This window comes from Leuresthes tenuis, unplaced genomic scaffold (genome assembly GCF_036924035.1).
Source record: "Leuresthes tenuis unplaced genomic scaffold, fLeuTen1.0.hap1 SCAF_3, whole genome shotgun sequence".
NCBI lineage: Eukaryota > Metazoa > Chordata > Actinopteri > Atheriniformes > Atherinopsidae > Leuresthes > Leuresthes tenuis.
The window spans coordinates 6,302,881-6,318,492 of NW_027325357.1; the positions used below are offsets into that span (position 1 = coordinate 6,302,881).

Genomic DNA, 15,612 nt, shown 5'->3' on the forward strand with positions numbered 1-15,612 from the left:
GAGATGAAATAAATAAATACAAATTTTGCATTGTGCTGCCCAATTGTGGAATTAGCTGTTAATGCCATATTACATTCATACAGTGATGCTGGAGTTAAATATCCTTTTTAAATCATGCACTTATGTTAGTGGTTGGGTTAGACTGAAACCGGATCCTCACCTCCAAAAGCACTGAACATCATGGTTGTGTTTCTATCTGTCTCACTTACCCTGGCAGGTTTTGCTGTCATCCAGCAGCCTGTATCCTTCCTTACAGGTGCAGAAATAGCCATTGAGCACATTCATACAGTTATGATCACAGCTGTGGTTCCCAAATGAACAGTATTCGATCACTGTGGGGAGGAAAGCGGCAGGGCCATCAGCAGCAAAGCGAACAGCAGAAAAATGTATGGGTTAGCATCCATGTTACCTTTCATTCACAGTTAGTCAGCTGAATTCAATTCAGTTCAGTTCAGTTTTATTCATATTGGGCCAAATCGCAACAATAGTCATCTCAAGGCACTTCAATAATACAGTTCAATTCAAGCTAACTAGATTGCAATTCAATGTAATCAGAATCCAATCAAATCCAACTAATTAAATCAAACAAGGAGAAGTATGAAGAAGCAAGAAGTACTGCCTGGTTAACACTCGATGTGAATTAAATTGTATTTATTGACATTAAAATCAACTGTGGTGTCATGAATTATACAGCAAACTTGCCCTCAGAAGTATTAGCAGACCTCAGTTTAGTCAAGATTAAAGCTATGTTTAACTTGAAAGAGCTCAATGTTGCATTGTGCTAGCCTCAACTAACAAACATTAAAAAAACACACTTCATTTAAAGTTTAGCACGGTCAATTAGGGGGTTATTTCAACTTAAGTGGAAACACGAGCCAGAATAGTTTGATCAGGTTTAATTTTATGTGAATTTATTTAACTTTGTATGACTTTTTAAAAATAGAATTCTAGTTTTTGGCTGTGTTTTTGGGACTCTTTCCTCTTCAAAAGGCAAGAAAAACTGAGCTTTCTCTTAAACTAAAAAGGTCATCAGGGGGTGCTATTTTGAAAAATAAGGGTCCTTTAACTGTGACCTCTTGGTCTGTAGGAACCCAGTGTTGATTTTTTTTTCTCATTTTGCATCAGGTAGTTTTTTTTTTTATATCTTTCTCAGCCAAAGGAACATTTGCAGTGCTCCGTGTAATTACATGCACTGATCAAATAAATCCTTCAGGAGTTGTGTCAGATAGATTAGTGCTGGGTATTATTTTTGCAGTGGTTTAAACAATGTTTTTCAACTGTGACTTTTAAACCCCTTTTACGGGTCTCGTTGGTGGTGATTTAGAATTGGACAAGAGGAAATTGCCAGTCACAGCTGATCTGCAGTAGGATATGTTAGGCAACCACCAAGCATGCAATGATGCTTCTTTGGCTGAGGGAATAGTGACAAGATAAACATCTGTTTCATGCAAAACGAAGGTTTGAGCATTTGTTCAAATTGGTATAAAATTTCTGAAGTTTGTTCTTTTCGAGAGTAGAAATTTGCTCTTTTGTGGCCATCTTCTGAGCAGCGCTTATCTTAGCTAGTCCATCAGAATTCCTTCCAGATTTGAGAGCACTCTGACTAAACTTCTCATACAGTAAATACATCACACAACCCTGCTGAAGACTACAAAAGAAAAAGAAATATCTCTTTAAAGTAGCCATGAATCCTGTCCATATTCACTTTAGTGTTTTCAAACAGAGATATTTCCCATTAAAACACTTTATATGAATTCTTTTATTTTGACCAGCTGTAAATATTGTAACATGATGCAAACCCATACTCAGCTTAATGAAGTAGCAGAGGAAGTAGCAGAATCAGCGTAAATTAATCTGACATGAATTCAAGCGAACCACACTTCAGTTATTAATTTGCAGGGAGCTACTGGTTCATTTGAGATGTGTCATATTGTTGTGTTTAATGATAATATAACGCGTTTGTATATGTGTGCATTTGAGACTAACTTGAACAGGTCTTCTTGTCGTCATTCAGTTGGTATCCTTTGTTGCAGTCGCAGGTGAAGGAACCGGGAGAGCTGACGCAGACTTGTTCACAGTCATGCTTTCCCTCAGCACAAAGATCAATGGCTGAGACAGACAGACACACATTATGCAAGAATACCATTAACTGTGAATAGATAAATAGAAGCATATTTTCCAGATGTTTTTTGTTGTATTCAAGCCACTTTTCTCCTCTGAATTAATCTATTTTCTAAATTCTACCTCAAGTTTATGTGAATGTCTATATTTTGTGTCTAATTGTATATGTATATACAGTGTGATTCAGTGGAGAAAGCTGACATTAATAGACATGCACAAAAATTTTAAAGTACCTCTATTACTCTGTAGGTGTACAAATAGATCTGATCTTTATTTTTTTATTCTTTATTTTTTATTCTTTTCTTATTCTTTTTTAGTCTTTATTCTTTAAAGATATTCCTGTCCAGAGATATTCTTTACGATATTCATCCAACTGTTCATGGCCAAAATGCATTGTAATTTCGTTCTGCAGTGCATCTCTGATGTTATGTTGAATGACAAAAAAAGAATCTGAATCTGAATCTTGAATCTTGAAAGTTGTCTTGTTCCAACTTTACACCTCAGGTCATATCATTAATGTCCTCTGCACATTTGCTTTTATTTAACTTTTGAGCACATGGTATCCTAGATGTAAAGGAACATACTGTTTTCTATCAATGTGTCCATGTTTGCCAATATTTTTCGTCACCTGCACATGTTTTCCCGTCGTCATTCAGCGTATATCCGGACAGACAGAGGCACTGGTAGGAGCCTGGGGAGCTTTCACAGATGTGCTCACAGCCGTGGTCCGACTCCAGACACAGATCAACACCTACAGTACAGACAACATCCGTAATATAGGTTTAGGTTTATTTAACCAAGATGCAATTATCAGTTTGATTTCTCGCATTGTTTTTTAATAACTGTGGCAGCAAAAGAACTCCATCAAGATGATATGTTTTCAGCTTCATGTGACCTCTGCATATACAGTGTGGACAATATATCAGCTTCAGCTGTGGAGCTCAATAAGCCATTATACCTGGGTTTCTGTTGTGAGGGTTGAGTAATTTTATCCACACACCATCTCTCTTCGTATCCACACATTGCTCATGTTGGATTCCTTTTGTAATGATTTATTCAATTCGGTTTTTATACTTCATTTGTCTGTCTTCCCTTTCCATTCCCCACTGAGGAAAGCCATATTTTTCAGGAGTAGCAGTCCAGTTAAAAGTAATCCCAGCATGAGGGAAGGATTTGAGAAGTTTTGTTATGAAAAAGTATTTGGGCATTGAGATTTTTTTCAACAGGCTAGACACTTGATTACATGAAGAATCACACTTTTTCCCAGCTGATCCCAACTGCATGAAATTTCAATTTCCGAGACTTGGCTTCAGGTTTTTAAATCTTGCGCTAAGATGGCTTCAAATAAAAGTAATCCATTAGCAGAATTAAATGTGAAAGCCAGTCTCAGATGGGACTTTATATAAAAACATGATGTCAGCTCTAGAAGTAATGACTCCCCAAAGGTCAAGTGTTTTATGGTAAGTCTGCACTTTACTGTTGTCTTGAGTCAGCTTGAATTTTAAGTTTTCACATAGAATGATTTAATTTTGTACAGCTTTTGTTTACATTCCAGTCTGTGCTGTACTCTGTACTCCCTGAAAGGATAATGTTAAGAAACATAAATATGAGGAATGATCTAACAACTAGTCTTAAGCCCAAGTCGTATGCATCTGATTGTAGTTGTGGATGGAAAGTTTCCTGTAACAGCAACTCATATAAATGTACAAGTATATTTTAAAGATTCTGTAGTGATCAGGAATAGTTACTGGAAAGTACGGTATTCACTTTATATCTTGGACAGTCAGTGAGTTTATTTCAGTCTTACCACAGAGTTTGTCCTGGAACTGCAGTCCAAACTGGTGAATGAGATCAAAGCTCTCCACCAGGAAGACGTGGTCTTCGAAGGGCGGGGATGCCATGGCCCTCAGGGATGCCATATCAGCTCTGGCCACTCCAACAGCAAAGATCTCAATGCCTTTCTCTCTGGCCTCAGCTGCCACCTCTGCCACACGGTCCTGAGGACGTCCATCTGTCACAATCACAGCTACATTTGGAACCTACAGGAAGAAAAAACACCAGGATCAAATCGATTGGATTAAAACCGATTTCTCTTCAAAATTGTCAACAATGTGTGCATATATAAAATGTTTGGTGATAGCAGTGTTTACATAAAGTTTTTTCAGGTTCAGCTCATAAAACCAGGACAAATACTGCAAAAACTGTCCCAATAAAACAAATCTTCTTTTTAACTAGACATTGGTATGGGGCATACTGAGAGTAATATGTCTTATAATACCTTTGGCCTGTCGCCTTGCTCAATGGTAAAAGCTTCATTCATCATATATTTGATGGCGAGCCCAGTCATAGTACCCTGAGCTAGGGGAATGATCTCATTGATGCCTTTCACCATGCTGTCCAGCTTGCTGTGTGTCTTCAAAAAGAACTCACTGCGAACCTGATAACAAAGGAAGGGAATGATGACACTGATAATGAGAAACTGTTGATCATTTTTCAACCAACTCTGGATAAAATCAGTAAATTAATAAAAATACAGAGAAAGAGGAGAAGGAGCAAAGGCTGAAATTCATCAACAAAAGAAGGACACGATGATAAAAGAACACAACACTGAAGAAGTGTGGATGCAGCACCTGGCTGGAGTACTGAACCACTCCCACTCTGGTGGTGTCGAGTCCAATGTCCAGCGTGTTAAGGATATCAATCATGAACTTCCTCATGGTCTCAAACTCATGTGGTCTGACACTACGGGAGCTGTCAATAAGGAAGACCAGATCCACTGGACCAGACTTACACTTCTGTTCAGGACCTAGAGGATTGATTAAAAGCCGTTTACAACAGGTGCCAACAGGTGGGTTAAAAGCTGAGGACAAATTTCATGTGTATGCATGTATGCATGACAATAAATCTGATCTTGAAATCTTAAAATCTTAAACATGCAACAATCAGTATAAGCTAATAAAACGCACGGCAAACCAGTTAAAGGAAAGACCAAGTGGTCTCTGAGCACCATTACTGAAAAGATTGAGAATAGTGATCTTGAAAGGGTTTTGCATTTTGACCCTAAATTAATGCCTAAATTATTCTCTAACAAATGCACAAATCCCTTCTGTTTGAGCAATGTTTGCTGACAATTGCAGGCAATAAAAATGAAAACAGTACAGTAACATCAGCTGTATATCGTTATACCTGTAGCTGGAGCACCAAAGTGGTTTTGGAACATGGTCTCCCCCTTTAAACTTACAACAATATGCTGTTTATACGTAACGTTTTTCTATTATGAGTGTATAAATGTGTCTGTGGTTTTCAGATTTACATTAGTCTCAAACAAAGGAGAGCAGAGGCTTGTGCATGAGTATAACTTTCACTACTATTACCACCTGATCTTACTTTTCCATGGCTTCTGCTGCCATAGGGCACCTGTTTTTGTCTTTAATTTTTCTGAGTCACTCTCATGTTGTAACATCATCAAGAATGAGGTATTAGGTGAGTCTGTGTTTGTAGTGTGGCTTTATGACTTGGAAATGGATTGTTTGATTAATGCTTATCCAGAATTTCTGCACAAAAGCTGAGCTTAAACTGGAAACCATAACAGGTGAGACTTGGTGTCGCTATAAGAAAACATGTGGGACTGTTGTGGAATCTGTCTTTTGGTTTCACACAGACTTGAGAAATACCAGCATGTGTTTTCTTTTTTCACATTTTACAAATAGGTCTATGAGTTTGCTGTCTGACCATTTCAACAAAGTCAGCTGCAGATATAATGTAAATCAGGTCTACAGGACTGTATGTATAGGACCTGTATGTTCTAAAACTCCTCATGTTACTTTCTACTAAAGTTACAGAATTTCAGAAAATATCAAAAAGATGTAACATACTTATTATTCCTCAAGGTGAGGATGAAATCCACAAATAGAAAAATTTGTAACATTTTGGTAAAAAGTCATGAAAAGTCATTTTTTTTTATCATTTTACAGATGTCCTCACCGTGTCGGTAGACTAACCTGCTTTTGGTCTGGCTGTGGCGAGGACAGCCATGGTCAGCAGAATGAAGCCGCTTATTGCTCTGAGCTGTTTCATCTTTCAACTGAAGATACAAATCAAGTCGATGGGTCTCTGGACTTGGCTCAACTGGAACAGGATCACACTGAGAAAGAGAATCAGTAATTGAGTAAGAGCTGAAGCAGAAAGCAAGACGCATAATTATGCATAGTTTTTAGGCTGATGTGAAGCACAAACAGCAGAAACTTTCAACAAACATATGGCCTGGGTTTGGTTCAATTTCATATTTGGCAATAGAGAAAGAGCGGTAGTTTTAGCTTGGAGGCGATTTTTTATTTTTTTATGCCATTAGACAAAAGATACTTTGTTGTACAAAGGAATGGTCCATAAATAACTCCAGCATAGCCTGCAAAAGTAAGGACTTATTTAGTTTTGGGCTTAGTTTTTTTTTTCTTTCATTAAAACTGTTTAACCATGTCATCATACCTCTTGAAAATGGAATAGTTATAATTTGCAATGTGTCCTGATTTTTATTTTACCTTTATTCCTAGAGTGAATTAATCTAATTCCATCTCACTATGTTTTTCTTTTCTCTTTTTATTATTTTATTTAACACTGGGTTAAGATTCAGTCTTCCCATGGCTTTACAGTCTGATTCCAGGATGCTTCATGCCTTTAGATCCCCACTTATATTAAGATTTCTCCAACATGTGGGTGGCAAAATAACTTAAAGGTGTAGCCTTACAATATGACTTCATAGTGTCCATCAAATGTGGTAACATGTCAGTGATCAATGACCAAAACTACTTTGTGTGCCAGTCTCTGCTCCATTTGTGTCTTTAATCATCTTATGTAATACTGACTACTGCTGTTTAACAAAACATTATAAACAAAAGAGCACTCTGAGGGGTTCTTGTTAAAAGGCCAAAAAAGGGCGATAATCCCATTAGTTCTAACTACAGCCTTTGGTTCTTTATTTAGAAATGCCAAACTTGAAACGTGACGAGGTGGGAAAGAGAAAACTCTATGCAACCTTATCAAAAGCCTTTATGTCATCTAAAAAATGGCAACAACTGACATTTAAGGTAGAAATCCCTTCAAGGTGTGTGCAAATTATGACCCTAAACATCAGCAGAGGGGAGGAATATTGTGCAGAGCAGTATTGTCATAAAAACACAGTCATGTAGATGGAGGAGGTCGACGTTGATGGATTAATCAACCAGGCACCAGACTTTGACATAAAATGAACCATATTTCAAACTCGTACACTTAAAAGGTCCAGCGGGAAGGATCTAGTTACATCAACTGGCTCAAACTGACTTACCTCTAACTATGGCTCAATAGCTCACTTTAGAGCCACCATATAGCCCAGAAGGAGCAAACCATTGTAATGACATGGCAGTGCCACATGGTGAGGGGCGGGGCTTGTGATCGCAGTGTTTTTTTATGTTATATACTGGAACTTTTTGGGTGCATGATGTCAAAGTGAATTATTTTTGCTAAACTTACTGATTATCAAATCTAAGTTACTTCATTGGTAAAGATCTCCTCAGTGCACAAATGCTCAAAATGATGCATTTTTGCATCAAATGGCAGCACTTTATGTGTTTTGCCTCACTTGATCTGTTAGTGCTCATCAAAGTGATTAGAGAGTGTAGAAATACCAGTAAATTCCTGCTCTCCATGTTTGTAAAGTGGTAATAATGGCCATGACAGGCGTGTGTTGCAGTGGGACATTCCAGTCCTGCCCCATCATAAAACATTTGGCTGCAAACACCTGGTTAAAGAGCACAGCAATTCCCGCTAATAGAAGGCTGTGGATAAACACACAGAGTCCCTGATCAGCTTGTGTGTCTGTCAGTATCGCTGTAGGCTATCAGTTCAGCAGCACGGGGGTAATGATAATGTGTGGAATGTGTTTATGTTCAGGGCACTCTGTCAATTCAAACAGGCAACATGAAAGTCAAGTACCCGTCTTTAGGTCCACAGAGACGGTCTGCCAAGAGTTTATCACTAACTGGCAGCCACAGACTGTGGCCATCACAGGCTGAGATCAGAGTCATGAGTCAACAGATGTAGCAGAGGACAAAAACTCTTTTCTCTGTCTCTGTTTGTCTCGTTGCCTTTCTCTGCGGCATCTGCTCTTTCTCTCTGTTCCACTTTTTCTTTACTTTACTTTCAGGGAAATCTTTTTAGTAAATGGATGGTCAGCCAAACACCTGAAGCACCTTATTTGTGTCTACATTTTGGTAGCTGCCCTTAGCAATTTAGGTTTTCAACTTAGGTCCTCAGTGGATCAAGCGCATCTTGCAGAATATCAATCATATTTCATTTCAGGGAGATCTGGGAGGCCCAGTCAACGCCTCGGGTTCCTTGACATGTTCCTTGACATGTTCCTTGACATGTTCCTTGATGTATTCCTAAGCATTTTTTGTGTGCCTAACATCTACCAATAAAAGTTACACTTGGGTTCATATCAGCTAGCAACTTTTGGGAGATTTAGCTATTTTTCTAACCACTTTACTCACTTTTGTGTTTTTTAGAAAGCAACAAATGTAGCAATTCTCTGGAGGACCAATTGACAATACTGCACCATAAAAGCTGTGTATTTCTAGGCACATGCCTCACTGCTTCTTCCCTTAGTTGAACTGACAGACAGTGACAAGCTGCTGCTGCAGCTGTAAAGTGAGCTGTTTGCACATGCACATTGTTGCTGTTGTGGCAACTCAGAGAGGCCCCACTCACAGTAGTCACCAGCAAGGTTATGCAAAGTGGCACAAAAACATCAGGCTTTAAATTTAAAAACTTTGTACAATTACAAGGCATCTATTTAGTGTTTCTCACACATTATAAAAAAGCAGCCCGCCAGGTATATTTGGGAACTCACTGACATAACTATTTAGTCATTTGACTGAGTAGCGATGGCAAATGACTTCTCTGCAGTGTGTTAAGTGAGTTGAAGAGAAGAAAAGCATGTAAGTAAATGTTAAAGCCTCCCAACAAATTAATTTTCTATAATATTAAAAAGTAAAAAAGGACATTGGTGCATGGACAGAGACAGAGCCTCTCTGGCTGAGCCTGAAGTCAAACACCAACTTTCCTGTTTGACTTTCACTCAGGACTATCTTTATTGGAGATGTCTCACTGCAAGAGACTGGTCGCTCTAAAGCTTGTTCCTGTTGACTTTTAAAGATTTGGAATTGAAATTAATTACTTTAATCCATCAGAGTTATCTTTATGAAAGATTTATTTGCCTTTTTCTCAGACATTATGTGAGTGTGCAGTGTTTCAAACTAGAAAAACTACACCAATAATGTTTGTAAAACCCTTTTCACTTAGAATTTTTGGAGCCTGGGTGATAGAAAATCTACTTTTACAGTTATATGTACAATAAATCCACTGATCAATTTGAACTGCTTTTATGTTTGTTCCTTATCTGTTGTAAAGTGCATTTGAAAGAGCTGGTGCTGTACCTGAGAGAATAAGACTGAAACTTTCTCACATAAATCCGGAATACACATGCATCACATTAATTCAAACAAATACAGAATTGTAAATCATCGGTGCTGAAATGTTTTACATGAACACACATATATTTAGAGACAGAAAACCTGGTTGACTTATGGTGTTGATAATCAGCATCATATTACTGTTACAACATCTCCAGTGTTAAGGTTAGTTAAATGAAACCTTTTAAAGATTATGTTGAACCTGCATTGTTGTGCAGGCTCTTGGTGTCACATTTAACCAACAGAATCTCAGTTCAAAACAAACAGCCTATTGTCAGAAAAACCAGAGCAAGCTTGACTCTGTTCGGGATGATTTTCACCCAAAGAAAGTGTTTTTTTCAGTTTAGGAAAACTTAGAAGCTCCATTTTATTGCAAATTAGGGACTCAAATGCACCAACATGCTTGTGCAGCTGGACCTGCTGCCACAACACTGAACATCTCATCTCAATTTGAAACATAGAAGAATAGTGACTGAGATCGCTGATAGTAAAAACACTACTAACACAAACCAATACATCTTCTCATGGTAAATGCTGTATACTGTATTTGAATGAATTGTAATGAATATCAAACCTTTCAGCTTATGCAGAAAAATGTTTTGCAAGTAAAGCCAAATATGAACCACAGTAGTAAATCTGACAAACTAGCACAGTGGAGATACTGTTAAAAAAAGAAGGAAAAAGACGGGTTTTATGTGAAATTTTGACATGAATTAAAAATTGCACTAAAGCTTAACAGAGGAGTCTTTTCACCATCTGTCAGCCTTAAGACAAACTTGAAACCTGAGTGTGTGTGTATAAGACAAAGACTCCTCAGTAGGACTTTCTGTACCTAAACGGCAGTAACCACCCCCCTCCTGAGCCTTCCTGTCTCCCCCACCGTCCACTCAACCAAACAACAATTTACTGTGATCCTGCTGCTGCTCAGCACTGCAGACACACAAACACACACATCTCTGCTGCTGCTCAGCGCGGCTCACAGACCAACATATGTTCTATAACTATCCACAAAGAGAATCATTCAACTATAATTCAATATTTTCTTGTTAAACATTTAATTGACTGGATGGTGGTGAAGGCTCCTAGCGATGGTGACTGTGAATCAGTGTCACAGTGTTTGTTTAAACAAGGTAAATGCACTAATGGAGATCCTATTTCCTTTAATTACCACTTTAAACTAATTTAATTTGTGTGCTTCCTCGCTACCTTTAGGTATACAGTGCATTAACAAGTAAAAACGTAAAAAAGTAAAAACTACACTAAATCATGTGAAACTACGACATGAACGAGTGATTAACTGAATAGCCTCATTACTCATTGTCTAATCTGAGAGATAAAGTGCTTCAAATATAAAATCAAAGCACAACAGAAGCTAAATGTGTTTTTGGATCAGTTTCATTCCACATACTGGAGTCTTAACCAGCCATTTAGATTAAAGGTACTTGGAAAGAAAAGAAGGAGCCCATGCTGATGTTGGCATTCATGCAAGATTACAGATGAAACAAAGGCCATTTCTTAAAAAGTATTTTTAAGTCCAGTTAGTAGAAATAAACCTTTCTTTTTTTGGCCATTTTTTTTTTGTATTAACGGATATCTGGGAGGGAAAAAGTTTAGAATAAAAATAACCTGCCCTGCAAAGTTCACACCAAAAACCATTATTCTCCCCTTTTCTTGGATTTGACAAAATCAAAGGACCAAACAGTTTTAAGGACTCTCTGAGGGTTATGGGGATTTTAGCTCCTAAAATAAGAACGTACATTCGAGGGCCTTTTCTATGGTTGCATTCACACTCCAGATTGAAACACTATAGTGACGCAGATTGGTAGACAACTTCTGGAATCCTCTGATTCTATTGTCTCACATAGACTCAACGACTTCCCCATCAGTTCATTCCTCTGTGTTTTGGTTAGATTTTTAGAGCCTAATGTTAAGAACTATTGGATATAAAAAGAAGTAATAAGAAAAATAAAAAGGTTCATGCTGTTCGAAAGCACCCTATGAAACACTTTGATGTCTGCCCAGAGGCTAGTGTAGCACGCCTAAAAGAATGAGCACACTGTGTACTGTACAAGATTTAAAAACAGGCCTATTTGTATGTAAGTCAGCGAGAAAACAACTTTTACTTGATCTATTACCTTTGTAGACGTTTTCCAAATGGATTTATGTTCGCAATCACTAAATAAAATTCTTCCTTTCCAGACATTCATCTTGAAAATAGCCTAGTTTATTATAAACTTTATTGTAAAGCTGGGTATGTATTCGAGTGAGGTTATTTGTGATTTACACACTGCAAACCAGTGAGATTGCTTCATAAGGTCCACCACTTACTCTTAACTGTTGGTTTTAAAAGACCAACATGACAGTAACCAAACAGCTGAACTCAAGTCTTCATAATATGAGTCATCATGATTATGGGTTTCATCACTGTGCGTCTTCAATCTTCTTTAAACAATCTATGGGTCTAACACTTTACCAATAATCACAGCATACTGTGCCTTTCAGGAGGAGGCCCTTAAAAAGACAGGAGCAGAAACAAAGCATTTGAGACAGTAATGTCAATAATGTACAGTAGGAGCATTAAAAAGGCTGTAAAAAGCAGTATTTGGATGCTTCATTTATCAGAGGTTTAACTATGATCAAATCTGTAAGCATGCCACTTTTAAAATCTTGATCTAAAAAGTATATTTTAACTCCAAATGTCAGATAAATGTAGTAAAGTAAAAAGTTTTTTATGTCCCTGTGAAACACAGTAGGAGTTTTGGTAATGTCATACAAAGCAGGTCTCTCTTGAATCATGGTTTATCAGTTGGTATTCAGCTAAACGTGTTGTTAAAAGTGTTCATTTGTAGAAATGAAGATGATAAATGAGTGGAAATTGCATTTGACATACTAAAACATTGTGTGATATGTCAAGTCAGCTGTTCTCTGTCTTTTATGTCTCCTGCTAACATACAAAACACTGATTTAACATGTCGACAGAGTCCAAAAATGCTGACCCTGCATTATGTACCAAAATACAAGAATGACAGATAGCCATTCACTGACACTACAAACATGTTCGGCAGCTGACTGTCAGCTTGGTGTATAAAGGCCCTCAGATTCCTTCATTTAATCCAGTGGCCAACTTCTTTGCCTGTTTCTTTGTCTTTAAACCAGTTCTTCATGTTCAGGCCCTTTGCTTTTGTTAATCCGAACACATCAAAAGCCCAAATTCAGTAATCAGTTATTTGTGCAATGAAGAAAGGGAGCAGAACCTTAAAACAACAAAATATCAGGACTGTACTTCCTGTTAGTACTGCCCCCTGGAGACAAGAGCCAGTTAATGCATTTTCCAGATTTCCCCTGCACTGCTCCCAGATGTTCACTCAAACTGCAGGCAACGGGAACTCTCACCTGACACCAAGATCACTTTGTGACTTCTGCAGAAGACATAACACTAAACAGGAAAGAAGAATTTGGATGGAACTACTGGTAGTGTTGATTACACTACTGATTCAACTGTGTGACAAGTCAATTACTGCATTTTTACTTCAGTTCAAAAAGAAGGAACCTCAGCCATTTGTTGAATATCATTGACATGTCCTATTTGAATAGAATTCCACAATCCACTAAATACTAGTAAGCACATCAATCAAAACTGGTTGGAGTCATAGAAAAATGAAATGGACCATATGTTCTAATAATACTCAATCAAACTCTTGACTTTGATTTTTGGAAAGCAGTGTATTTCCTCAGCTTTCTCATCTTTCCCAGAGTTTAATACATTTTTATTTTGGTATATTTCATATGTGGTGAACCAAATTTCACTGAACACGGCTGATAAATTCAGGTCAGAGGGCAGGACCCGGCATATTTAAATCAAACCCATTTTTGTGTTAACTTTGGATCAATCATTTTCCTAACTTTCCAAAGTCTTTCCATCACTACTCAAGTGAGTTTGACTGACGTGACTAAACTGTTCCACTGGCATATCACATCACTTGAAGTAAAATAAAGCTCTAAACAATGTGAGCTGCAGTGTGTAACAGGTATGTGTTTCTGGTCATTAAGATTGCCCTTTTTTTTGTCTGCTGTCTGATAGAAAATGCAGCGCTGTTTGTTTTAATGACACTAATGTTTTTAGCAGCCTGTCGCACTGCCTGTGTAACACAAAGTTACTGCAGGACACGCCAGTCTGTAAGATAGAGGTAAGATTGAGGTATTTTTACATTCTTCCGTCACAGAGTGAAACCTATCAGCTGTGTCATTAAATAAAAAAATAAAAAAATAATAATGAAAAATATCAGAATAGTTGGTGGATTGATGTTTTATAAGCTGCTGATTTGCCCAGAGCTGTGCTCACTATTATGTTCACATTTAAAGGTGTTGTTTAATTTATCTGCATAAGTTTGTCTTTCTGAAAGTTCATTTAGATTTATAACACTAGATATATAGCAATAATCAGTATATCGCCACAGATGTAAGTGGGCTTAACTGAGCATAAAGACTAGAAAAAGTGGAAATGGCTGATAAAAATATGAGAAAAATACTGCAAATTGCTTAATTTATCCATCTAAAATTTGGAGGTGTAAAAACAACAAGCTGACATTTTGTATATGGCGATACAACAAATTACATGGCTTATTTTATGTTTCGATTTTGAGCTGTGTTAATTTAGTCAGCTACTTCCTGTTGTTTCATCCTAACTGAACTGTACAATCACATAAGTCAGAAGACACAAACCGTTCTTCCTTTATCAATGAAAAGATGAATTTAAAAGAAAAAATGTTTTTTTTGCTATTTACTGCCGTATTACCAGTTGCCTATTGTGTGTCTGCTTAATGTTATTGCTGTATTTATGTTGTTTAAAGTCCTTCACCTTTCAACCATGTGTTTAATTCTTGTTACTAGTTCTGAGTGTTTAAGCTTTACTGCACACGGTGGTGTATGTTCAGAGTTTGAAAGCCTGTGTTCAAATTAATCTGCTGAAAGTGGAAAGTTCTTTCTGTGCATGACTGTGAACTGTAAAGACACCGTGGATGGTCTTTTAGTGATATAGGGGGCACCTTAGACCCTGTAATTCGAGTTTTTAGATGAAAATGGGGGCATATTCATAGTATCTGGGTTCTTCAAAGGTGGAGGATGTTTGGATGTAATTTTAAGAATTTCTAACCAGCTAGTTGAACTTTTCTTACTGTAAAACCTTTATCATATATTAGTTTAAAGCAAAGTAGTTCTCAGAATAAACATAACAAAGTTTAAAAGTCCCATCGTGAAGAAATATGTTTGGTATAAATATAAACTGTGAGGCATACTACGTAAAAAGTTTAGAGGAATTTCTTGTATTTCCAGTATCCTGGAGTGATGAAAATGTATTTATTCTACTTTCAAGTGGCATAATGTCTCGTATGTAACAGCTCTTTGTAACTATGTCTGAAGGAAATGTTGTTGAGCTATCAAGGTTCTACCGTGCAGCTGTGATTAGCTGATTATAAGCTCACAGACAATCATACAGCACTTTGCTGTCATTATTTATTTAGATCTTAGTTGTTAACGCACTTAAGTCTTTAATGGTTACCTGAATTACTGGAAAGAACAATTTCCCCTCACGATGGAACAATAAAGGGAAATTATTCAAAGGTGTTAATCATCGACTCCAAAGCACTCTTCCCCACATGAGGTATGTACAAGAATAGCTAATAAAGAGGTTATTAAACACAAGAAAACAGATAGGGCTTATATTTTTAGACCAGTTGAAAAACTCGATGAAAACCAGATGCCACAGAAATGCTGAAAAATAAAATCAGCTTGGACACATCTTCAGTGTTTGCCAACCAGAAAGGTGTGTGTGAGAAACCTGCAGTCCAGGAACAGGTGATTATCTCCTTATCAACACAAACTGAGAGATACAGTTTTATATGCACACATGTATACACACGCATGCACACACCAAGGCCAGATAACATATCTGAGATGCAGAGCAAACAGGAACGCATGCACTTAA

The 15,612-nt window shown here is 37.3% G+C and overlaps 1 protein-coding gene across 3 annotated transcripts in view; it reads right to left on the bottom strand.

Annotated features, from left to right (window-relative positions):
- matn4 (matrilin 4) overlaps positions 1 to 15,612 on the bottom strand; it is a 32,961-nt gene that overhangs the window by 10,992 nt on the left and 6,357 nt on the right. For 2 of the 3 annotated variants that reach the window (XM_072381550.1, XM_072381551.1), the window contains exons 2-7: positions 6,123 to 6,265; positions 4,752 to 4,927; positions 4,400 to 4,558; positions 3,929 to 4,160; positions 2,750 to 2,872; positions 1,987 to 2,109 (exon numbers count right to left, since the gene is read on the bottom strand). In XM_072381550.1, coding sequence (XP_072237651.1) covers positions 1,987 to 2,109; positions 2,750 to 2,872; positions 3,929 to 4,160; positions 4,400 to 4,558; positions 4,752 to 4,927; positions 6,123 to 6,198 — 889 coding nt within the window. In that variant the 5' untranslated portion in view covers positions 6,199 to 6,265. Of the gene's footprint in view, positions 1 to 209; positions 333 to 1,986; positions 2,110 to 2,749; positions 2,873 to 3,928; positions 4,161 to 4,399; positions 4,559 to 4,751; positions 4,928 to 6,122; positions 6,266 to 15,612 lie in introns of all 3 variants that reach the window. The other variant, XM_072381549.1, reaches the window with a different exon arrangement.